Source organism: Phacochoerus africanus, chromosome X (genome assembly GCF_016906955.1).
Source record: "Phacochoerus africanus isolate WHEZ1 chromosome X, ROS_Pafr_v1, whole genome shotgun sequence".
Lineage (NCBI taxonomy): Eukaryota > Metazoa > Chordata > Mammalia > Artiodactyla > Suidae > Phacochoerus > Phacochoerus africanus.
Window position 1 is genome coordinate 43,315,288 of NC_062560.1, and position 26,141 is coordinate 43,341,428.

The 26,141-nt window shown below is 46.8% G+C and overlaps 1 protein-coding gene across 12 annotated transcripts in view; it reads left to right on the forward strand.

The window, feature by feature from the left end:
* Window positions 1-14,133: 14,133 nt before the first annotated feature.
* Window positions 14,134-26,141, forward strand: part of ZNF674 (zinc finger protein 674) — a 29,956-nt gene continuing 17,948 nt past the window's right edge. The window contains exons 1-6 of one of the 12 annotated variants that reach the window (XM_047765712.1): window positions 14,135-14,655; window positions 15,974-16,083; window positions 18,215-19,055; window positions 20,114-20,277; window positions 20,808-20,934; window positions 21,212-21,307. In XM_047765712.1, coding sequence (XP_047621668.1) covers window positions 20,125-20,277; window positions 20,808-20,934; window positions 21,212-21,307 — 376 coding nt within the window. In that variant the 5' untranslated portion in view covers window positions 14,135-14,655; window positions 15,974-16,083; window positions 18,215-19,055; window positions 20,114-20,124. The other 11 variants (XM_047765713.1, XM_047765719.1, XM_047765714.1 and 8 more) reach the window with 11 other exon arrangements.

The window sequence follows — 26,141 nt, forward strand, 5'->3', positions numbered from 1 at the left end:
CTTTCCAGGCTTTGCTTTTTTTAATTGGGGAAAAGATGCCTTCTCCATATAATTCCACTTACTCAATATTAGACAGAACTCTCACAAATCCAACTCCTGATATAAGGTAAGTGAGAAAATCAAGGGGTTTTATTTTTTAACTTTCTTTTTTTAAATTTACTTATTTGTGCTTTTTACGGCCACACCCACAGCATATGGAGGTTCCCAGGCTAGGGGTCCAATCGGAGCTACAGCTGCCAGCCGACACCACAGCCACAGCAACGTGGAATCTGAGCCGCGTCTGCGACCTACACCACAGCTTATGGCAACGCCAGATCCTTAACCCACTGAGCAAGGCTAGGGATCGAACCTGCAACCTCATGGTTCCTAGTCGGATTCGTTTCTGCAGCGCCATGATGAAAACTCCAATTTTTTAACTTTCAATAACTGTTAAAAGAAAGGAAAGTTAGAAGGAGTGAAGAATGACTGTTGAAAGGACCTCTTGTGGTATCTGCATGAAAGCCAGCACTCTTCCCACTAGATAATTCTGTTAGGTAAAGCTTTGACAAAGTGTGGCAAAGCTTGATTCACTTAAAAAAAGGATTTATTTGAATAAGGAGACCTCAAGGCACTTACATTAATATGTGCATCTGATATGCTATTAAAAGTGCAATCTTTGTTCACTAGATAAGTTTTTTGTTTTTTGTTTTTTGTTTTTTAGGGCTTCACCCACGCCATGTGGAAGTTCCCAGGCTAGGGGTAGCATTGGAGCTATAGCCGCCAGCCTACGCCACAGCCACAGCAACGCCAGATCCTTAACCCACTGAGCGAGGCCAGGGATCAAACCCATGTCCTCATGGATAGTAGTCAAGTTCATTACTGCTGAGCCACAGTGGGAGCTCCAGCACTGGAGAAGACTTTTTATTTAGTTTCCTCAATATAATTGAAGTATAATATTAACATCATATAAGAAAAAATTCTAGCAAAAGCTGAATTACTTGATTTGGACCAACTATCCCATGGAAAACAACTAGAATACCTGGAGAAAAATCTTGTAAAAACTGTTTGAAGGCATCACAGAAGCATAGGCATTAAAACTTTGTACTGCTAAGACCCAGAAGTGGAAGGAAACCAACAGAGGATGCCTTCTCTCTCAAAGTGATCACCATTCTGCACATTCTACAAGTGAGAGCTGTGATTCAGACACTTCAGCGACTTCTGTGGTCATCGAAAGCTCAGGGCATGCCACTTCCAAGAGGTCTTTATAAACACCCCAAGATTTTAGGTGCAGTAAGTGTGAACTGAAACAGATCATTCCTAGGAATGAAGCTTGGGTTTAAAGTAGCTCAATACCTGATTGGATTAAGGTACTAAGTCATAAATAAGTTAATACCAAGAATGCAAAAGGGAATATCATCACATATCTCACAGACACTAAAAAGGTCATTGGAGGAGTTTCCATCGTGACTCAGTGGTAACGAACCCAACTAGTATCCATGAAGACGCATGTTCGATCCCTGGCCTCACTCAGTGGGTTAAGGATCCCGTGTTGCTGTGAGCTGTGGTGTAGGTCGCAGAAGTGGCTCAGATTCCTCGTTGCTGTGGCTGTGGTGTAGGTTGGCAGCTGTAGCTCCGATTAGACCCCTAGCCTGGGAACTTCCATATGCTGCAAGTATGGCCCTAAAAAGAAAAAAAAGTCATTAGAAAAGATTACGAAAAGCTTTTACAGGAAACTGAGATGCAATGAGCTAAATTCTAAGGAAAAACTGTAACAAACTGACACATGAGTAGAGAATCTAAATTTTCCTGCGTCTGTTTATAAACATTTAATCTATAATTTAAAACTTTTCCATAAAGAAAACTCAAGCTTCACATGGCTTACTTGACAAATTTTATCAGGGAGCTGGAGAACAACTAATGCCAACATTATATAAACTCATCCAAAAACAAGGAACTCTTCCAAAAAGAAGAACAAAGGGAACCTTTTCCATCTTGTTTTATGAGATCAGCATTGCTCTGATCCAAAAGCTGACAAGAACATTACAAGAAAGGCGAATTCTGTTCAATCTTTTTTATGACATTCTAAACGAAACATTAGTACATTAGGTCCATAAATATATGAAAAGATAATAGATCATTACTAAACTTGGCTTATTCTAGGGAATACAATATTTATAAATCAATGAATAAAAGAGAAAAGTCACATCTCAATTCATACAGAAAAGGCATTTAATAAATGTAACATCCACCCATATTAAAGCCTCTTTGCGAACCAGGGATAGAAAGAACCTTTCTTAAACTGGTAACTGATATCTATAGAAATTCTATAGCAAGGACTTCTTCCAACATATGACAGGTTACCTTTTCTCATACCAATTCTTTGCCTGATAGAAACTGTGAAAACTGGATAAAATATCAAAAGAGCACAAATTTTTAAAGGCATCCGCGATAAAGCAAGGAAACCAGCATTAGAGAGCTTGGATTATTAGGTGAAGGGCAACACACTGAGGTGAGTACTTTCTTTTTCCCCTGAAGCATTCTCAGTTCCTAAGTTGTGTGGAGCCAAAGTGAAGGGCAGAAAATGGTGACTCAGAGCTTTAAGAAGTCTCCGGAAGTAGGGCACAAAAATTGGATTTACTGCTTGTTATAAGGCAGCCAAGACTGGAAGGTCAAGTTCTAACAAAAAAAGGAACCACAGAAAATTGAGCTCCAAATTGTGGGCATAGTTCAGTTTCTAAACTACCTAAGATAGGATGGCATGAAGTCAAGCAGAAAGCAGCAACTGAAAAGCTAAAAATTTAAGCAGAGCTTTTAGAAGTCACACAGTGATAGTGAGACAAAAATAAGAGATCAGGGTCTGCCAGGCTTTCAGATAAAACATCCTGAACAGCTTTGTCCTAGGAGAGGCAAACCTTGATCAGCCCCTGTGAAGATGAAATAGAGTTTTGAATCAGCTTAATCCTTGATAGAGCAAGGTTATCTGCTGCTACTATATCTGGCCCCCAGGAGAAAAGTAAATTCTTTCTGGAGGATGAGACATCATCCAGAGAAATTTTAAAAAACTCTTCATATACAATTTCTGATATTCAATTAAATGAAAAAATCCTAAGCATGCCATGAGTCAGATGAAGGAAACCAAGATAAAAACGGATGGACCCAAATAAACCCAACAGTGATCCAAATCTGTGAGTTGTCAGATAGGAACTTACCAAAAACTATGATTACTATGTTCAAGAAATTAAATGACAACATTCTTGCTATTATAGAGAATCAAATGGAGATTCTAGAACTAAAAAACAGAGCTTGAATTCAGCACTAAATAGATGTTGGATATAGCATCATAGAAGTTTAGTGAACTGGAAGAGAGCTAGTAGAGACTATCCAGGCTAGAGTATTATGGAAAAAAAGAATGAAGAACAATGGAGAGAGTGTAGGAGACATAGAACATGGTGTAAAGGTCCAATATATGTTTAATTGGAAGGAATACCAGATTAAAGGGATGCTAAAATTGACAGATAATATCAAGACATTGATTAAAAAGTTCTACTCATCTCAAGCATAATGAATACAAAGGCAATCATACCTAGGTGAATCATAGTCAAACTGCTAAAAACAAAACAGGGAAAAAGGAAAATCTAATTGCAGCCAGAGGAAAAAAGTCCCATTATATTCAAAAGAGAAACAATAAGAACGGCAGCTGACTTTTCACCAAGTACAGTGAAATGATCTGTTTTTGTTTTTGTTTTTTAGGGCTGCACCAGTAGCATGTGGAGGTTCCCTGGCTAGGAGGTCGAATCGGAGCTGTAGCCACCAGCCTGCACCAGAGCCACAGCAATGCAGGATCTGAGCTGCATCTGTGACCTACACCACAGCTCACGACAACGCCAGATCCTTAACCCACTGAGTGAGGCCAGGGATGGAACCTACATCCTCATGGATGCTAGTTAGGTTCGTTAACCACTGAGCCATGACAGGAACTCCTTTTTTATTTTTTATAACAGAAGTTCCCAGGCCAGGGATTGAACCCAAGCTACAGCAGTGACCTGAGCCACAGCAGTGACAACACCATATCCTTAACCACTAGGCTACCAGGGAACTCCGTCAAATGATATCGTTAAAGTGCTGAAATAAAATAACTGCTAACCTAGAATTCTACTATCAGAAAAAATATCCTTTTAAATGAAGATGAAATAAAGTTGATTTTAGAAAAACAAAAGCCAATACAGTTAATTGCCAGCAGAGCTACACCAAAATAAATACTAAAGAGATTTCTTAAAGTTAGGAAATAATGATCCTTAAAAAATAAACAGTACAAAAAGTTATGAAGACGTTGTGTTAGTTTCAGGTGATTCACTTTTGTTCCTATTGATTTTTAAAGAAGAATTTCCATAAAAAATAGTTATGAAGAATACTGGAAAGGCTAAAAATGTGGATAAGTCTATATGAACACTGACTGTATTAAGCAATTATAGAAATGCATTGAGAGGCTTAAAATATATGTAGAGTTAGAATTCAGGTCAACAGTACAAAAGATAAAAGTGATTTGAGCTAAAATATTTAATTGAATTGTGGAGGAACCAATAAAAGTATTCATCTATAGAAGACTAATAAATCAAGGGTGTATGTCATAATCTCCAGGGTAACCACTAAGAGAATAATTTAAGACTGCAAAACTGACAAGGTGAGAGAAGGGAAATGGAATAATAAAAGTTAATTAATCTAGACAAATTATCCAGCCTCTCTGAGATTTCTTCAGCCCTTTCTGGTATGAGTCTTGGGGGAAGCCTTATTATTTCCAAGAATTGTCACATTTTTACATGTACCTGACTTTCTCCCAAAGTCCTCTATCTGGTACATTGTATGCTGATAAGATTGGAGGGGTTGGGCTGCATCAGCTGCCACAATGGTATATGGATTTGGGGGGCCCCTCTCTTGTCCCTTTCTCTTGATCCTTAAAGCTCAAAAGTAGACAAGCTAACTGAGAGAACTAACTATGGCCAGCCCTGTCTCTCAGCCTCCATCTTTCATAGTGTGCATTCTGTGGTCCCCAGACATTTTGACTACTCAGAGATGATCCGCCAAGAACCAAATGAACTGCCCATTCAAGCAGTGCTTCTGGGACCTGTAGATGCTGTAGCCATACACTCATAAGGCCATAGGTTCATATGGCCTGCCAGTTTAGGAGCACTTGTGGCCCACAGAAAATGAGACCACTCAATCATGAGTAGTACTGGTGATTTGACCTTGATCCCAGAGAGGATGCTTCCCACTGCTCAAGTGAAACAGTTCAACTTGTCTGCCATGTTCATTCCATATTAGGATTGGGTACCACCGTCAAGCAAAGGGCCCAATCAATCACCAGCAGGTATCATTGAGACAGACTGGGTCATCAAAAAGCACAGGTCACCCATTGTCTCGTGGTTCTACAGAGAGACGTGTTTGGTTAGGTTGGGTACAACCAGATGAACCAGGACCACCCCCTAACGATCTTCCTTTTAATAGCATGAGCAGGAAAGTGCCATTGTAAGCAGAAGACAAATATTTGAGCCCAGGCGCCAGTTGTTCAGGGGAATTCTGAAAATGACAGCTGCCCAACAACCTTGTGGGAAGTTGAGATCTTGAGCAGCCCCTCACTCTGTTTGAAGGATGGAGAAGCCACTTGTCCCATCTAGCCCAATGACAGGCAACCTAGAGGAAGCCTCTTATTCTTTGACATATAATCATTCTTTGTCTCCCTATATGCTTTTTTGGAAAGAGTTTTATGAAATACATTTGGAAAAGGCTTTATTCTACAGACCCTTTGGGAGATCAATACAGTAAATTAGTATGCTAGTGGTTCTAGAAGTCCTTCCATTAAAAAAACACATCTATCCTAGAGTAACAGGAACAAAAGCAAAAATAAACAAAGGGACCTAATTAAAAGCTTTTGCACAGCAAAGGAAACCATAAAGAAAATGAAGAGACACCTATGGAATAGGAAAAAATGTTTGCAATGATGCCACCAACGAAGATATACAAACAGCTCATACAACTCAATATCAAAAAAAAAAAAAAAAACCACAAACCAATAAAAAAGGTCAGAAGATCTAAATAGACATTTCTCCAAAGAAGACATAAAGATGGCAAATAAGCACATGCAAAGATGCTCAACATCACTAATTATTAGAGAAATGCAAATCAAAACCACAATGAGATATCACTTCAAAGCATCAGAATGGCCACCATCAAAAAGTCAACAATCAAATGCTAGAGGGGCTATGGAGAAAAGGGAACCCACCTACACTGTTGGTGGGAATGTAAATTGGTGTAGCCTCTACGGAAAATAGTATAGAAGTTCCTAAAAATAGTTACCATATAAGCCAGCAATCCCACTCCTGGGCATATATCCATAAAAGATGAAAACTCTAAATCAAAAAGATATATGTACCCCTATGTTCAAAGCAGCACTATACAAAAGCCAAGACATGAAAGAAACCTAATTGCCTATTGGCAGATGAATGGATAAAGATGTGATACATATGTACCATGGAAAACTACTTAGCCATAAAAAAGAATGAAATAATGTCATTTGCAGCAACATGGATGGACCTAGAGATTATTACACTAAGTGAAGTAAGTCAAACAGAAAGAGACAAATAGCATATGATATCACCTATATGTGGAATCTAAAAAAATTATACAAGTGAACTTTACAAAACAGAAATAGACTCACAGACATAGAGAACAAGCTTATGGTTACCAAAGGGGAAAGGGAGGGGGGGATAAATTAGGATTTGGGGATTATCAGATACACACTACTATATATAAAATAGATAAGAATTCCCAGTGTGGTGCAGGATGTTAAGGATCAGGCTTTGTCTCTGTAGCAGTGTGGGTTAGATCCCTGGCCCAGGGCAGTGGGTTAAGGATCTGGCATTGCTGCAGCTGCGGTGGAGGTCCCAGTGGCAGCTCGGATTCAATCCCTGGCTCGGGGACTTCCATTTGCCGCGATGTGGCAGAAAAAGAAAAAAAGAGAAAAGAAACGACGATGACCTACTATAGAGCACGGGGAACTGTATTCATTATCTTATAATAACCTTCTTATACTGGGAAAAGACTCTGAAAAGAACGTATGTATTTTATATATACCTGAATCACTTTACTGCACACCTGAAACAATGTAAATCAACTATAATTCAATTTTTTAAAAACCCATCTAAACAGCGTTTCCAGAGTTCCCGTCGTGGCTCAATGGAAACAAATCTGACTAGCATCCATGAGGACGCAGGTTCAATCCCTGGCCTCACTCAGTGGGTTGAGGATCCGGCGTTGCCGTGAGCTGTGGTATAGGGTGCAGACGTGGCTCTAATTCTGAGTTGCTGTGGTGTAGGCTGCCAGCGGTAGCTCCAATTGGATCCCTAGCTTGGGAACTTCCATATGCCACGAATGTGGCCCTAAAAAAAAAAAAAAGAGAGAGAGAGAGAAAAAAAGGCAGAAAAAAAAAACAGTGTTTCCCAGGTTTTTGTGACCATAGAACCCTTTGCTCACATCATGATTGTTAGTAAGTGAAAGAACCAGTGTTTCATGGAACACTGTCTTTGAAATGCTGACCTAAAGTAGACATGGCAAATAGGTTTTGCCAACTCTGCTTGGTAGAGATAGTCTAGAACATATGTTGAAAAGATTTCTAAGAGCCTGTCTGACCTTGACTGGAAAGAGTATATTCTATTGAATGGAATACTCTCAAAGGTGCCATATACAATAAATCCTGGAATCCATCTCCAAGCTCAGTACCCAGGAGGATGCTCCATATCCAAATGCCCCCATCTTCCGCAACACTGGAGCCACAGTAACAAATGATCCAAGACAAATCTGCGATCTACACCACAGCTCAAGGCAACACCAAATCCTTAACCCACTGAGTGAGGCCAGGGATTGAACCTGCATCCTCATGGATACTGGTTAGTTTCACTACCACTGAGCCACAACAGGAACTCCCAGATCCTTCAACTTTAAAGGGATTTTCAAAGATGCGCAGGTATTGTTTGTTGGCACTCCACATTTCCACTCCCAGCCCCTCCCCTGTATTTCAGGGGCTAGAAGCACAGAGATGACAAGACCCTCTTGCCACTGTGACCTCTCTGCATGAAATATGTAAGGGAGTGGGAGGTAGAAACCATACTCTTCCTCTAGCAGGAAGAGGAGGCAAGTGTCTTTCAGCAGATGTGAGTTGCACAACCCCTCCTCGACTCCTTTCTATGCTAATCACCCAACCACCCTGGGACCATGGGACACCTGTGCTGCCAACACGGTTTTCTGTAGTTTTCTGACCTCTGGGTGGGAGGAAAAAACTTCCTGACTTTCTGTACCATGATGATCCTGAAAGCTTATGGTGGCTCCTGAACTCCGCTCCTCCATTCTCTTTCTCACTCTCAGCGATGATGACAACCAGAGTGCCTTGGAAGCCATGCTGAAGAGGGCAGAGATGGCAACAGTCTGGGGCTGCATGGAGGAACGCCAGCTGTCAATATGGAATACCCATGGTTGATTCTTTTTTTTTCTTTTTTCTTTCTTTCTTTTTTTTTTTTTTTGTCCTTTTGCCTTTTCTAGGGCTGCTCCCATGGCATATGGAGGTTCCCAGGCTAGGGGTCGAATCAGAGCTGTAGCCACTGGCCTATGCCAGAACCACAGCAACTTGGGATCTGAGCCGCATCTGTGACCTACACCACAGCTCACGGCAATGCTGGATCCTTAACCCACTGAGCGAGGCCAGGGATCGAACCTGCAACCTCATGGTTCCTAGTCGGATTCGTTAACCACTGCACCACAACGGGAACTCCACCCATGGTTGATTCTTAGATTAGCAAGAAAGGGATTGTGTCTGAGCTGCTATATTTTTGACCTAATTATTCCAGTAGGCTTGGCCTACCCAGACTACTGCAAGAGTTGTTAGAGTACCGTGGTGGCTCATCAGGTGAAGGATCCAGCATTGTTACTGCTGTGGCTTGGGCCACTACTGTGGCGTGGGTTCAATTCCTGGCCCAGGAACTTTTGCATGCCTTGGGAGCAGCCAAAAAAAAAAAAAAAAAAAGCATTGTAGTATGTATCTAGTTACTGGTAGTCCCTGCACTTTGTGGCCAGGTGACTGGGCTTGCAAATAGTGTCTGGGCAACAGAGATACTGCCATGGGTCAATTCTCCCCAGGGCGATGCCTGCCTGGACATGCAGACCTATGATGAGAGCTCTTTTGACCTTTCTCCTGGGCTCAGTACAGCTGGATCCTCTTGAGCATCTGAGACCTGTGTTTAATACAGCATGGAGGACAAGGAGGTCTGGAAGGGAGATCACCCTGGTCTTTCTTGTAAAGTCTTAAACCATCATTGAACAATGCCCATTCCTTTACTGTTCCCCTTGCCCAGAAGCTCCTAAACAACAGAGGGAGGGGAGGAAAAGGGAGGAACATTGGCTGGGAAGTCAAGTGGAACAGGTCCTAGTCTCAGCCTGTTAACAAATCCCTGAAGTTGGGAGTTCTCTGATGGCCTAGCGGGTTGAGGCTCCTGCATTCTCACCGCTGTGGCTCTGGTTGCTGCTGTGTGGCGTAGGTTCAATCCCTGGCCCAGGAATTCCCACATACTGCCTGTGTGGCAAAAAAGAAAAAAAAATACAAAAAAACCCACAAAAAACAAGAGAGAACCTGAAATAAACATTGCAACTCTCATTAAAAAAAAAAAAAAAAAAAAAAGGAGTTCCCGTCGTGGCTCAGTGGTTAACGAATCTGACTAGGAACCATGAGGTTTCGGGTTCGATCCCTGGCCTTGTTCAGTGGGTTAAGGATCCCGAGTTGCCATGAGCTGTGGTGTAGGTTGCAGAGGCGGCTCCGATCCCGCAATCTGTGGCTCTGGCGTAGGGCGGTGGCTACAGCTCTGATTCGACCCCTAGCCTGGGAACCTCCATATGCCACGGGGGCTGCTCAAAAAAAAGGCAAAAAGACAACAACAACAAAAAAATCCCTGAAGCATCCTTTCCCTCCATGGGCCTTGGAGTCTTCAATCTAGAAGGGAATTAGTGAGGGGCTTCAGTACTGAGATTCCGAGAGCAGCCCAAACCTATTCCTCATCTCTTACTCACCCTCTATGTCTGTGTGTTCCAAGCAGAAGTCAGAGTTGCTAAATCCGAAGGGCCCTAAAGCCTTATTTTGACTCAGTGTTCGAACGACTAGCATATTAGCACCACCTGGGGCCTTGTTAGACATACATTGTGGCTCAGCGGTTAGCGAACCCGACTAGCATCCATGAGGACACGGGTTCTATCCCTGGCTTCGCTCCATGGGTTAAGGATCTGGCGTTACTGTCAGCTGTGGTGTAGGGCGCAGATGCAGCTCGGATCCCGAGTTGCTGTGGCTGTGGTGTAGGCTGGCAGGTACAGTTCTGATTGCACCCCTAGATTGGAAACCTCCATATGCCACGGGTGTGGCCCTAAAAAGACAAAAAAAAAAAAAAAGACCCAAAGGAAAGAAAGAAAAGAAAAGAAAGAAATACAAAATCCCAGGACCCACCACAAACCACTGAATTAGAATCTGCACTTTAACAAGATCCCTAGGGAAATCCTATGTGCCTTGAAGTCCAAGACGTACTGCTCCAGAGGACTGGGGATAAGACAAATGTCAGCTTGAAAAAAGAATGGGCTTTGGAGTCAGGAGACCTAGGTTCTATTTTGAGTTTTACCACTTACTGGCTCTACAAAATTCACCAAGACACATAACCATCCTGACCCTTTTCCTTTTTTTCTTTTTTGGCCACCCCTTGGCATATGGAATTCCAGGGCCGGAGATCAGATCCGAGCCATAGTTGCAACCTAAGCCACCGCTGTGGCAATGCCAGATCCTGAACCCAGTGTGCTGGGCCAGGGATTGAACCTGCATCACCACTGGTCCTGTTGCACCACAGTGGGAACTCCCCTGATTCTTTTTCTTAAATAAGGTTGCTCTCATAACTACAGAATGGCGTAGAGGTCAATGGTATGTATTCAGGAGCCAAACTGCCTATTTCTAACTCCTTATTTCATTTCTAGTTGTGAGGCTATGATTAAGTCACTTGACATCTGTATGCTTCCATCTCCTTATCACAAGGTATGGCATAAAAATGAGGGATTCTAATAATAATTTTGTATTAGAAATACATAGAAAAAACATAGCCAAGGAACTGGCATCGTGTAAGTCCACGGTACATGTTATTATACACTGGCTCATTACAGCAGCTTGTGAGAACAGCAAGAGACCTTGAAGGTAGCATCAGCTTCAGTTAGCGAAAGTCCTCCTCCTTCGGGGTTTATCAGAGTGAACAGACTTCTCGGCTAATGGCCAGTGTCATCCATCCCAAGACGGAAGCTCTGACCTCTGGGCCACCAGCCAGCCATGGGATTGGCTTCATGCCACTCTTGGGGAGCCACGCACCAGTTCCCTGCCGTGGACGCCCACATGGTCTCTTCCAGCTCCACTCTCTTCCAGCTGTCTCTCTCCTGCCTGCGGGAAATCCATCGGCAGGGGCAGTGGCAGAGAGAGCGGAGCGGGAGGCGAACACTTGCGACTGGCCTTCCCTTTCCTACAGGAACTCACGCCCTTCAGAGCACAATGTCATCCAGGCACTGCTTGTTGGACCCGTCCCCACCGTCACTGCAGGCGAGACTTCCAGCAAGAGGCAGGGACCCTCAGCAGAACCCTGCAGCACAGCAGGAAGGCGAGCTGGCTGGGCTGCTGCCCGGAGCGAGGGCTCAGGACCCCTGCTCCTCAGAGTGGGAAAGCACAGCAGGGCCCCCCGCGGGCTGCTCCTCAGGTCTGGGACCTCCCCGCCACCACCACCAAAGTGCCCTGCTGGGGACGGAGTCACCCTGGGTTCACAAGGCCCACCCCCTGGGACGGCTGAAACAGACTCTAGACCCGGCAGCCATCTGAGAATCTGTAGCCACGGTGCCTCCAGGGCCCCCAAGATCACCCCCAGGCTTGATGATCCCCTAGAAGGACTCAGGACTCAAACCCGTGGTTGGGCCTTCTCAGAGTCCTGCGAGTCCCTCGGGGCTGTGACTTTTGACCGTGAGAGCAGACTCAGCAGAGGGCACAGGCACCTGGGCGAAGTGCAGGGGAATCCTCGTAAGACCCCCGTTCTCCCCTCCCAGCACACTCAGACGATGCCCAAGTCCCCCAGAAACGATGTGGGGCAACACCAGGGAAGTGCTGCTGGCCGGAGAAGCTCACATGCCTGGGGGGGTCCAGAGAGTTCCCTGGGGACTGGACTCGAAGGCACGCAGCTTCCATGGGACGCACTTTAGCCACCCGGTCGGTCTACAGCCTCCGGGTATCAAACTAGTACAGGGGGGCCCGGGGCCTCAGACACACCAAAAAGATGCTCACCCTAAGTCACACTGCCAGCATGAACTACCTGGACACATGGAACAGCGACGCCTGGGATCCGGAATTATTCTAGCAGGCAGAAAATGCCAGGGCCTCAGCGGTGGTCTCCCAGGAGCTAGACAGGACCGGTCCTTCTGAGACAGGCAGGCTTTTCTTGGCAAAGGAAGGAAGGGCTTGAGTCACCGGGGCCTGCTGGGGTTACCCTTTCCAAAGCTTGTTGCCGGAATCAGAGGCCTAATGGCCTTTTCCAAAATGTTTTCACTTGGACAGGAGTGGGGATCCTGGGCAAGGGTGGCAAAGGGGAAGCCCACAGGGCAGGAAGGAACAGCACTGCTTCCCCCCCACGGGGGAGAGGACAGCAGAAATGGCCACCCCTTCCCAGGTGCCTGCTGTGGGCCAAGTCCTGGGCTTGGAGCCCTAGAGCTGTTCCCTGGGGCAAACACCATGGCCGTCTGGGCACGTGGTCCTCAGTTAGGACCCTGGAAGAGGGACTGAGGCCCAAAGAGCCAGGAAGGAGTGGAGCCCAGCCTTCTCTTCTGTGGGCTGGTAGGTCCCAACACCCGGGCAGGGCACGGGCTGGAAGAACCCCTCTGCGGGTTGTGTGGTTCCTGGATGCCCCAGTCACACTACAAAACGTGGGCGCTGCACGAGCAGCCACCGCCTGCCTCGGCCAGCCTTCTTTCTGGGCAAGCGCTCATTCCTGCAGAATCAGGACACGGGGAGAGTCTGAGCAGGGCCAGAGACCGGTCTTTCTGCAGCTAGGGCCTTGTCTCCTGCCCTCGGGACACTAACTCCATACTAACTCTAGTAACCTTCTCCTGTCTCATGACAGTGGGGTCAGAAAAGGTTCTCAGGCGGCCTCTCCTCTGCAAAGAAATCGGTGAGGAGCTCTAAACCTGGCCATCCGTTACAATGGTACAGAGACGTCAGCAGGAGTTGGCGGAGGGACAAGGCCCCACTCACGTGGCTGACAGAAAACAGACTCTTCTCCGGGGACTTCCACACAAGCCTGGGATAGAATCGCTTCCCAGGAGACCTCCGGGTTGTCCATTTGGGCTGTGATGCACCCAACCAACCTGAGGAACATCAGCTGAACTCATGGGGGGAGAGGGGGAGAAAGGGAGCGAGCAGTATGTTCCAATGGAAGATTAATAACTCTATGCTGGATCCCCCGCCTCTCTCAACAGAGCTTGGCACGTGTTGGCTGTAGCTCAGAACGAACTGGGTGCACGGAGCCCAGAGCCTGCCATGTCCAGCCCGAGGAGTCCTGCTTGGTGACCAGGCAGGTATAACGCACACAGAGCACACACTTGACCTCTCTCCCCCAGACCCTGACAGGAGACAGAAAACGTTCCTCAAGGGCACTACAGGCCTTTTTAGCAGGCTGTGTTGCCACTGGCTGGCATCATCAGAGCAAGAGCTCTCCCCCATTTTATCCTGTTTTCAAAAAGGCAAAAGCCAAATCAATTATACTTCGATAAAATTTTCATAAAACAAAAATTGCAGGTAATTAACTATTAATTATTAATAAAAACTCAATATTTTTTTTAAAAAAGGTAAAAGCCAGGTTCTCCAAAGGCACCCCAGGGTCCCAGAAATGAGTTCCTCATTGTATCTCAGGAGAATCAATCATAAGGGTTCTTCCGGTTTCGTAATGACGTCCGCCGTCCAACCCAGCTCATAGCCCCTCCCCTTGAAGGCTGCCCGACTGAGCCTGACCCCTGCCCTCTGACCCCTGCCCTGAGACCAGAGTGGGCTCTGACTGCCCAGCCCCGCCCCCAAGATGGCCGCGCCCATATGCCGCTGTGGACCGCCGCAGCTGCTACTGCCGGTTTTCTGAGTATCTAAAGAAAGACTTTTGGGGGACGGAGGGGGAACCTGGCCCCCAGGGAACGCAGCGATAAGGAGTCCAGCCGCGCAGGAGAATGAATTTGGGAAGCTGGCTTCGGAGGCGGCGGGCCCGTGTCTCTTCTACAGTCCGCGAGGAGCCCGCTCATCTCCTGCCGCCTGAGGCGCCTCCCCAGCCTTTTCTCTACTTGTCACGGAAAATGGTCGCACGCTGTTGTCGCCCCATCTAGCCGCAGAGTGTGCTACGTCAGAACCACTGTCCCCGGATGGCGCCATGTTACCCTTTGGCAACATGTTGCCCCGCCTTCCCCAATGCTACCGCGCGTGCGCCGAACTCAGACCTTCTGTTCTCGCGCCTCTAGGAGGGAAGTGCTCTTCCGACGCCCAAGGCGGTGCGAGTTGACGCTGGCCGTAGTTATCTGCCGTGAGACTTCGGGTTCCCGGTAGTGGAGCAAAGGGGAGGCGGAGTTGGGGATGGGTTGAATGGAGAGAGGTCGGAGGGGAGGTGGGTAATCTCGCACCCTGGGGGAGTTGAGTGACAAGGCTGTGGGGGAGATACCGGCTGCGGGGGTCGGCAAATGATTGCTCACTGATTCATTCAGCGAATGTTTACTCAGTGCCTAGTAAATGCCTGGCCTTTAAGCACCGATGTGTTCCACGTTAGTCTTCACTATAGCCCCGTGAGTAGGTACTACGATTCTCTTCATTTTACAGAAAAAGCAAGAGCAGAAAGGCTCGGAAACCTGACCGAAAGTCACACAGTGAACTGGAAGGATTCTTTTTCTTCTTCTTTTTTTTTCCGGCATAGCAGTTACGCCAAACTAACGTCCTAAATTTATCAACTTTGTTGCTTACTGTCTCTGTCTCCCCTGCTAAGAATATGATTCCGGAGTTCCCGTCATGACGCAGTGGTTAACGAATCCGACTAGGAACCATGAGGTTGCGGGTTCCATCTTTGGCCTCGCTCAGTGGGTTAAGGATCCAGCGTTGCCGCGAGCTGTGGTGTAGGTTGCAGACGTGGCTCGGATCCCGCGTTGCTGTGGCTCTGGCGTAGGCCAGTGGCTACAGCTCCAATTCAACCCCTAGCCTGGGAACCTCCATATGCCGCAGGAGAGGCCCAAAGAAATAGCAAAAAGACAAAAAAAAATATATATATATGATTCCCCAGGATCGGAGGAACTCTAATGTTTCATGGTGAGCAATAGAAAACGTAGAACATGGAGTTCCTGTCGTGGCTCAGTGGTTAACGAATCCGATTAGGAACCATGAGATTGCGGGTTCCATCTTTGGCCTCGCTCAGTGGGTTACGGATCCCGCGTTGCTGTGAGCTGTGGTGTAGGTCGCAGACGTGGCTCGGATCCCGAGTTGCTGTGGCTGTGGTGTAGGCCGGTGGCTACTGCTCCGATTGGACCCCTAGCCTGGAAACCTGCATATGCCACAGGAGTGGCCCTAGAAAAGACAAAAAAAAAAAAAAAAGAAAACGTAGAACATGCACATAGTAGGCACTCGCTTCTTTCATTAAGAGAATAAAAGTGGCAAAGCAGGCATTCAGTTTTGTTCCAGAGCCCAGACTCTTAGGAAGTGGGGCAGTGCTTAGCTCCTTACACTGGTGGGAATCAAGCGCTTACTAAATGTCAGTTCTTAAAACTAGGGTGAGGCACTGTGCCTTCTAGTGTCAAGGAAAACGTTTGGGTTTTCCTCACCTTCGCTCCATCATAGAGGTTGCTGATTACATCTGCTGTGTGGTCATTGCTTTTCCAGGGTCAGGGTTCATAACAGATCACAACTCACCAGCTTCACATGCCATCTGATCTACCATGGGCTTCCTTAGTTAAGTCTGCAGAAGACCCAGTCTGAGACCTCCGAAGAGGGTAAGTTCCCCAGGGCATTAGCAGACATATGATCCTGAAGTGACAGCCCCAGCAAAGGTACCTTTGTATTTTAATTCTTTGGTCCCTGCCTCTTTAGGAGTAAGACATCTCCTCTGCTGAGACTTTGAAGAGAAGTACCAGCCCAGAGCCTTGACCCCAGGGCAGAGTGGGGAGGCTCATGGGACACAGCTCTGTGCTCTGGTTAGAGGTCCTAGAAGAACTGGACCCCCAGTGCCTTCTGTTCCTTCCTCCAGCTGAGATGGAGCGAGGCTGACACCATGATTCAACTTTTAGCCGTGTCCAGGAGCTGTGTGATGGTGATCAGTTGAACCTCTGTTGAAGGAGAGAGCTGAAAGTTACATTTAGGAGTTCTCTTGTGGCCCAGTGGGTTAAGGATCCAGTGTTGTCACTGCAGCAGCTCCGGTCCTGCTGTGGCACGGGTTCGATTCCTTACCCAGGAACTTCCACATGCCCCAGGCATATCCGAAAAAAAAAAAAAAAAAAAGGAAGTTACAGATGGATGGAGGGACACTGCCGTGCTGTAGTGCCTGCAAGGGCAGGATCAGGCTGGGAAAATTGACTACGTGCCTGACTACAGGACTTTCTCCACTCCTGACACATTGTGCACACGCCGTTTTGCTTCCCTCTTGTACCATGGGCTATTTTGTTTTGTTTTTTAGAGCTGATGGATGTATTTATCATACTGATTGTGGTAACAGTTTCTTTGCTTCTATGAATATGACTCATTTTTTTGGCAGAATCAAAATCTATGTATGTTTTTTTATTTTTTGGCCACGCCCTGGACATGCAGAAGTTCCTGGACCAGAGATTGAGCCCTTACCATAGCAGTGTCCCAAACCACAGCAGTGATAATGCAAGGTCCTCAACCCACTGAGCCACCAGGAAACTCAAAAGATTTTTTTCTTATTAATGTAGAATAGTTGATTTACAATGTTCTGTTAGTACCTGGTATAGAGCAAAGTAATTCATATATATATTCTTTTTTCATGTTCTTTACCATTATGGTTTATTATAAGATATTGAATATAATTCCCTGTGCTATCATGGGCTTTTTTGTTGTTGTTGTCTTTTTAGGGCCACACCCTCAGCAAATGGAGGATCCCAGGCTAGTGGTTGAATCAGAGCTGTAGCCGCCGGTCTACACCACAACCACAGCAACGCCAGATCTGAGCTGCATCTGTGACCTATGCCACAGCTCACGGCAACGCCCAATCCTTAGCCCACTGAGCGAGACCAGGGGTCAAACCTGCATTCTCATGGATCCTGGTCAGATTGATTTCAGCTGAGCCATGATGGGAACTCCATGGGCTATTTTTAGATTTGAGTCAGTCCCATAGTATGAACTTGCCCATAGCTGAAACATGAAATCTACTCTACTCTGACTAAATAATTGAAAAGGAGTTTTTGGTTTCTCTGTGTGTGAATTTCAGAGTAGTCTATAGGTAAGCTGTCATCTATTTCTGCTGCCTCATTTTTTATTTATTTATTTGTTTATTTACTTTTGGCCTGTCATATGGCAGTTCCTGGGCTAGGAATCGAACCTGTGCCACAGCAGTGGCCCAAGCCACTGCAGTGACGACAGTGGATCCTTAACTCGCTGCGCCACAAGAGAACTCCCCTGCTGCCCCATTTCAATGCTACTGTAAGTGGGCCTGAGGACATGACTCACTGAGCTACATGGTGCTGAGCCCTGGTGTCCTGATTCGAAGGCAGGATTGCTACAGCAGCCATGGTGCTCAGAAGCTCCTTGCTGAAACTCTGGTTTGAAAAGTGCCAAACGAGGAAGAGCCTGGCCATCCGATGGACTGACATGCTGGGAAATACGGAAGTCCTGGGGAGGGACCAGGGTGCGGGTGGGCCAGCGAAGGGCAGAGGAGCAGGGGGCAAGGTCAGTGGTTTCCAGCTCCACGTGGAACTAACTGAGCAGTGCTGGGCTCTTCACCCGCCTCCGCCACTGCCTGCCGTCCACACCGCGCTCAGCGCTGGTGGGTCCCCTTCCTCCAAACCACAGCCAGACGGCCCTGCTCTCCAGACTTGGCTCAGGGTCTGTCACCTCCAGGGCTCAGTGGGACAATACGTGATTTGGAACAATTTCTCTCTTTTATTCGAGAATATTACCAAAACTGAGAAAATGCAAGTAGACAGAAGAGGAAAGGTGACGCCAGCCCTCGAAGGCAAGCAGTGTCAGCATTTTCATAACCGTCCTTCCTCAGCACACGCGTGTTGCTTAGCAAAGGAGATCCTGCTGCCCTTGCTTTCCTGTGAACTGCTTTGAAATAGGTTAAGAAATGAGAACAGGATTTTCACTTTTTTTTTCCCCCCATGGCCACAGTCGCGGCACGTGGAACAGGGATTGAACCCGAGCCACAGCTGTGGAGCTGCGGCACTGCCTGATCCTTGAACCCGCTGCACAGGGTCGGGCCTCAAACCCACGCCTCCACAGCGCCCCGAGCCGCTGCAGTCAGGGTCGTGACCCACTGTGCCACAGCGGGAACTCCTCCATTGCATTTCCCAAGCCCATGTAGCATTTCCCATGTTATGTGTCTTAGTTTTGGGCCGAGTCCCATTTTGCTAGAGGTTTAGTTGCTTCCAGATTGGTGAATAGTTAACAAACCCGTGCCCACTTATGGCTGCTTTTCGATGATAAATTTCCAGGCATAAAATTCTCGAGGGAAAGGAGGCATCAGGTTGTTAACGGCTTCTGATTAGGTGTCTCTAAATACAAGTCACACGTCTGTCCAGCAAGAGAAAATAAATTCATGTGCAAAGCTCCCAGGGGAACAGGCGGCAGCTACCGGGCAGTTTCCAGGTCCTCCCCGGGGCCCGGGTGATGGCGGTTAGGCTGGGGACGTGGCCTCACAGCCATGTGCACTGATGCCCACCCTCCTGCTTCTTCTGCCTCCGTAGATCGTCATCCTTTGCGTGGGTGGAACGGGTTGGCCATGTCCCAGGTGAGTTCCTGATGGCCCCTCTACTTCGTTCCCAGTGAATTGGAGTCAGCAATTAGGAGATTATATTGCAAACCTGAAAATGTGTTAGTCCCCTCGGCTCTGGCTGGTCTCTATTCAGTCTATAATCTACCTCAGGTGCTCCAATCCTTCCCCTCCCCACCGGGGAAAAAAGAAAAAGGAGCTCCCGTCCTGGCTTAGTGGTAACAAACTCAACTACTGTCCATAAGAACGCAGGTTCGATCCCTGGCTCTGCTCGGTGTGTTAAGGATCCAGCGTTGCCGTGAGGTCGCAGAAGTGGTTCGGATCTGGCGTGGCTGTGGCCGGCAGCTGCAGCTCCAATTCGACCCCTAGCCTGGGAACTTGATATGCTGCTGGTGGAGCCCTAAGTAGACCAAAAAAAAGAAAAGAAAAAGGACACCTTTCAGCTACCTCCCTTTGGGAACTTGGCTTCATCTTTTCCTATTCTCTGTCTCAGGACGTTACCTTCCTTCTAGTTCACTTTTTTCTTTTTATCAGGTAAAATAATGAAAGTGAATCCACGCTTAATGTTCTAATATGCATCTAAACATAGTCACTGAAACACCCCTATTTCCGTACACTTGTCCTCAGAGATGCCCACTGTTAACAGCTTGGCGATAACGTGGTATATAGATGCATTTAAGCCAGTTTAACTACAAGCAGATACGTACTAATGCTCTGTGTGTTTTTGCACAAACGCCTCGTACTCCCACCCCCATCTGGCTTTTCCCACCCAGTTGTGTTGTGGGTGTGGTTCCTCAGAGCTGTATGGATTATTCCAGTTCCCATCTCATGATACAGCTGTATCATCACTAGGTCTCTATTCATGAACATTCGGGCTTTTTGTGTTTGCTTTTCCTATTGTAAGGGGTGTCTCCTGAATGGCTTTCTATGTACGTATAAGCTCCGTGGTACAGTAGTGTGGAGGTTTCACCTGGAAATCAGGTGCTCCAATGTTAAATCTGTCCTCCCAAATCCTTCATAATTACTGCTTTCACTAATTTTAAAGACCAGATAATTTCTGTGATGCAATTTTCCAGGCTTTCGTGAGATGAAAAGGCACCCAATTCATTTTGTGAAGCTCCTTAGCTTTGAATTTGATAAAGATTCCACAAGAAAGGCAATTATAGATCAGCGTTGCTTGAGAATACGGATGCTGGAGTTCCCGTTGTGGCTCAGCCGGTTAAGACCTGACATAGTGTCTGTGAGTACACAGGTTCGATCCCTGGCTTCACTCAATGGGTTAAGGTTCTGGAGTTGCCGCAAGGTGCCACGTAGGTCGCAGATTGGACTTGGATCTGTTGTTGCTGTGGTGTAGGCCAGCAGCTGCAGCTCTGATTCGACCCCTAGCCCAAGAACTTCCATAGGCTGCACGTGCCTCCCTAAAAGGAGAAAAAAAAAGTTTTCCCTCTCGCCTTGTCCCCATGTCTCCTGCATTTTTCACCCGTTCTTCCAGAAACCATGTGTGCATATTTATCTCTCTTGAAATAAGAATCCCCCTTTCCTTCTTCACATATTACAGCACATTCTGGCCCTTTTTACCATCATTCCATTTCACTGTGTATTTGGTCAACCCCTAGTTTTCTCACATCGGAACGCTTGGCCGTTTGGGCCATATGATGCTGCGTGGTGGAGGGCTGCCATGTGCATTGGAGGCTATTTCCCAACATCTCTGGCCTCTGCCCTCTCAATGCCAGTGCCCTTGTTGGGCTAAAGAGGAATGTGCTGTTGCAGGAAACGTCAGCCTTCAGGGACGTGTTTGTGAACTTCACCTTGGAGGAGTGGCAGCAGCTGGATGCCGCTCAGAAGACCCTCTACAGGGATGTCACGCTGGAGAACTACAGCCACCTGCTCTCCGTGGGTGAGGGACCCGCCACAGGGTGACGGGGCGCAGCCCCTCGCGTCTCCCTCTCGGCTGCGCCTTGCTCAGGGCCGTGTGGGCCCCGGATGAGTCGGGCCTCAGGCTCACTGTCAACACTGCCCCCTGCTCGGGATGCTCCGCACGCACGGAGGGCCGGCTAGCTGTGCTCAGGGCCAGCCCCCGAGGCCAGCCCACCTCCGCCCTGCAAGGATGGGTCCCCGGTGCCGGAATGCCTCAGGCGTTAGTAACGAGGTCCTGTGTCCCTTCCCCTCAACAGGATACCTCGTGGCCCAGCCAGAGGGGATCTTCAGCTTGGGACAAGCAGAGGGGGCCGGGAAGGCAGACGGAGAAGCCCCAACGCGGAGCGGACCAGGTGAGCGGGTGCCGGGCCAGTCAGGCCGGGGCAAGGGGACCTGGTGGGCCAGCCAGAGCTTGGCCTCGGGGGCGTGCCCAGGAGCTCTTCTCAGAAAGCCCAGACTTGGGGACAAGACCCGGGTCGGATGGAACGAGCCCTGTAACACCCACATGATGACTCACCTGCCGCCCCTCTGCAGCCCCTTGTTCTTGGGGTTCAGAGGTGGTCCCTGTAGTTCTTTACATCCCATATCTACCTTCCAGCATCTGGGCTAGGGAGACATGCCCTGCCTTTTCTCCTTCCTCCTTTCTTTCCTTTCTGGAAGCCGTTAGGACTTCTGCCCTGTCTTGGGCATTCATGTTTTCATCAGAAGAGATGCAGATGGAGGGCTATTTCCTCTGTATTTGGCATCCTCTGGGCCTTTGAAGTTGGAAACACGGAGTCTTTATCCTTAGGACATTATCCTACCTGGTTTATTGGAGTTGGGATGGACAAAAAAGCTTTGCTCGTGACCTTCACCTCTACCAGGCTAGGCACCCACCCCCTCCTCATCCGCCATCACTTTGTGGCCAAACAATGTCAAGCTCACCCAGGTTTCTGTTTTCTTATTTCTCTTGGGCTCTTCCAGCTCTGATTTGATACCTCCTCTTATCAGTACCTCCCTCCCACTCAACTATTTTGCCTTTTGTATTATCTCTGTTTATTAAAAAATAAATAGTTCCCTTTGTGGCTCAGCAGTTAACGAACCCGACTACAATCCATGAGGTTGCGGGTTTGATCCCTGGCCTCACTCAGTGGGTTAAGGATCCGGCATTGCCGTGAGCTGTGGTGTAGGTCGCAGACACGGTTTGGATCCCGCATTGCTGTGGCTGTGGCCTAGGCCGGCAGCTGTAGCTTCTATTCGACCCCTAGCCTGGGAACAACTATATGCCACAAGGGTGGCCGTTAAAAGAAAAAAAGAAAAAAATAGCATATTACTCCCAGCGTGGCATGCTTCAGTGAGCAGTGTCTCAGTGCTGCCGCTTTCCTTTTCAGTTTGTTTCTGCTCTGGGCCCCTTACGGGGATCCAGAAAGTCTTCCGATGTTAGTCTTCTTCATTTTCTTCTCACTCGCAGTGGCCGCTCGGTGGCCCATCCCGCAGAAGTCTGTCTAGGGCCGTGTTCCTCCTCCCTGTGGTCCAAGGACCAGCAGCCTGGGCATGGCCCCGGCTCAGAGTAGAAATGCAAACCCTTGGGATCCAGCTCTGATTTACTGAATCTGAATCTGCTTTTCCACAGCGACTTGGAGATTAGTTTCATAGCAGCAGCTGTTAGTCAGACGCGGACCCAGCTGATCCCAGGTGACTCCCCGGATGGCTTCCCTGGCACCTGCTCCTGCCTGGCAGATGCACCCTCTCACTCACAGCCTCCCTGTATACCTTCTGCCAGGGACGTTTTGGGCTACAGTTCCATCTTTATTGCTCAGTCAGCCCCGTATCTGCTGCCCTGTAGAGATTCATCAGGGTTTCTGGTCTGCTAATGCACTGCTTTGTCCTGCTTCCAGTGTTTCCAGACATTGAGTCTCATTCTCCCCCCACCCCCTTTTTTTTGGCTGCACCTGCAGCATGTGGAAGTTCCCAGGCCAGGGACTGAACAGGCCCCACAGCAGTGACTGAAGCCGCTGCAGTGACAGAGCCAGGTACTTAACCCACTGAGCCACACGGGAACTCCCTGAGTCTCATTCTTATTTCCATATAATCCTGGAAGGAGGAAGCACACACTCAAGAGGCACTTGCCACCCTTTGAGCCGCATTTCCCTAATATTAAAAATTGTGTTATATTAAAAGTATGAGGTGCACATGTTTAAGGGTGCAGAGCATTACAGGGTCCAGAGTCTTCTCAGTGCATTCCCAGCCACAGCTCCAAGGGTAGACTTTCCATGGCTTCAGTCTTTAATTCCTCTGATAAGCATCTCCGTACATCTCCATACCTTCACACCAGCATTTCTGGACCTCTCAGTTCTCTCTCTCCCCCTCTATGAAAAATAAGGATTTCGCTCAATTACACCTTGGCCTTCTGCTCCCCAGCTCTTCAGTGATGTTTGTTACATTCCTGTTTTTCCTGGTTTCTTTGTTGGCTGCCTTTGTCACTTTCAGTAAGGTAACAAGCTTCTGTTTTTGCATTCCATTTGGTAACTTTCTTTAAACCTAGCCAAGTGCCTGTGGCTTATTTCTCTGCCTGGAACACAAACCCCTAGAGGCGCGAGCCTGCATCGGAGGCTCATTCATGCAGGTGTGGGGCTTTGGCTGAGCTTTGCTTGGATTATCTTGGACCCGGTGGGGGAGAGGAGGTTTGTTATTCTTCCACAACCCAGTGGTGCAGAGCTTGGCCTTTGGAGCTCACAGCCTGGATTCAGAGTCTGTCTTCTTCCCTCACAGGCTTTGCCCACGTGGCTTAGCCTCTCTGTCTGTTTGTAGGACGGGGCCAATGCAAGAACTTACAGGATTGTCAACATTTAATGAGTCGATGAATGTAAAGCACCAAAAAGGGTGCCCGGAATAAAGGAAGTCTGCAGTATATGTTAATCACTCTTTTTATTATTGTTTTTAGCCATATGGAATTTTTTCTTTTTTTGGCTTTTTAGGGCCACACCCACGGCACATGGAGGTTCCCAGGCTAGGGGTCAAATGGGGGCTGCAGCTGCCAGCCTACACCGTAGCTCACAGCAACGTCGCCTCTTTAACCCACCGAGCGAGGCCAGGGATCGAACCCACATTCTCATGGATACTAGTCGGGTTCGATACTGCTGAGCCACAATGGGAGCTCCCCCCATTCCTCCATTCTTCAAGCTACTTTAAGGACTGTATTCTCTGGCCCCTGTATGAAATTTCTGACAGGTCTCATAAATTCTCTGGTCATTCTGAGATAATAAAAATCTCAAGTTCGCCAGTGTCATAGCAGTTTAAGGATACAGCTCTGGTTGCTGTTGTGGCATGGGTTCGATCCCTAGCCCTGGAACTTCCACGTGCCACAGGCGTGGCCAAAAAAAAAAAATCAACTTGTCAAGATCCAAGTAGCAAGAGTAGTAGCCTCACTGTTTTATTTATTTATTTATTTATTTTTAATTTTATTTTTTAAAATTCCTCAATGAATTTTATTACATTTATAGTTGTACAATGATCATCACAACCCAATTATAGGATTTCCATCCCAAACTCCCAGCTCATCCCCCTACCTCCCAACCTGTCTCCTTTGGAAACCATAAGCTTTTCAAAGTCTGTGAGTCAGGATCTGTTCTGCAAAGAAGTTCATTGTGTCCTTTTTTTAGATTCCAAATGTGAGTGGTAGCATTTGATGTTGGTGTCTCTCTCTCTGACTGACTTCACTTAGCATGGTCATTTCTAGGTCCATCCATGTTGCTAAAAGTGCTGGTATTTCGTTCTTTTTAATGGCTGAGTAATATTCCATTGTGTATATGTACCACATCTTCTTGATCCACGCCTCTGTCCGTGGACATTGAGGTTGTTTCCATGTCTAGGCTATTGCATATAGTGCTGCAATGAACACTGGAGTACATGTGTCTTTTTGAGTCATGGTTTTCTCTGGGTAGATGCTCAGGAGTGGGATGGCTGGATCAAATGGTAATTCTCTTTTTAGTTTTCTGAGGAATCTCCATACTCTTTTCCACAGTGGTTACACCAGTTTACATTCCCACCAACAGTGTAATAGGGTTCCCTTTTCTCAACACCCTCCCCAGCATTTATTGTTTGTAGACACTTTTATTTATTATTTTAAGTTTGTTGAGCTTTTCACAGAAAGGACTTTTACCTTTGTTAATTTTCTCTGCAGTGTGTTTTCCATTTTGTCAATTTCTCCTTTTATTTACATTTCTGCTTCTTTGGGTTTACTCTGCTGTTCTTTATCAGCTTCTTTTCTCCCCAGCATTTTATTATGAAAATTTTCAGACAAAACAAGCAAAAGAATTCTAGTTTGAAAAAAAAGAAATATAGTTTGAACATCCATATAGTACCACCTAGAGCCTACAGTAAATAATTTGCTTTATCACCTATCTATGTACCAATTCCTCTTGTTCTTCCTGAAATCAGTCTCCCTTATGTTTTGTGTGTGATACATTGCACAGTAGGTTGTGAAAATCAGTACACTTTACACCTAAATACTTCCACAGGCATATCATTAACTAGAATTCATTGTTTGTTAGTATTTTTTCTGTCCTTAATGCTTAACAGATATTTTAATAAAAGGAAATGCATAAATATCACAATGTGATAGTGGGTTGTATGTGGTAATATTTTAACCTAACTTTCATAAGTATTTTTCATGTATTGTCATGATAGATTCTGATATAATTGCATTCTTTTCCTTAAAATGAGGTTTAGGAGTTCCCGTTGTGGCACACTGGAAACAAATCCGACTAGTATCCATGAGGATGTGGGTTTGATTCCTGGCCTCACTCGGTGGGTTAAGGATCCAGCATTGCCGTGAGCTGTGGTGTAGGTTGCAGATGTGGCTTGGATCCCCTGTGGCTGTGGCTGTGGCGTAGGCCAGCAGCTTTGTAGTTCTGATTCAGCCCCTACCCTGGGCTTCGTATACCATGGGTATGGCCCTAAAAAGACCAAAAAAAAGTGAGGTTTACTAAAGTAAAATTTATATACCATGAAGTTCACCTCTCTTAAGTGTACAGTTCTATATAGTGATAAGATATAGTCATTTAAATACCACCACAATCAAGATATTGGACATTTTCATTCCCCTGAAACAATTAAACTTCTCCCCCACTCCCACATCTGATCTTGTTACTTCTAGTTTGTTTTTCTTTCTAGAATGTCATGTAAATGAATCTTATGGTTATGTAG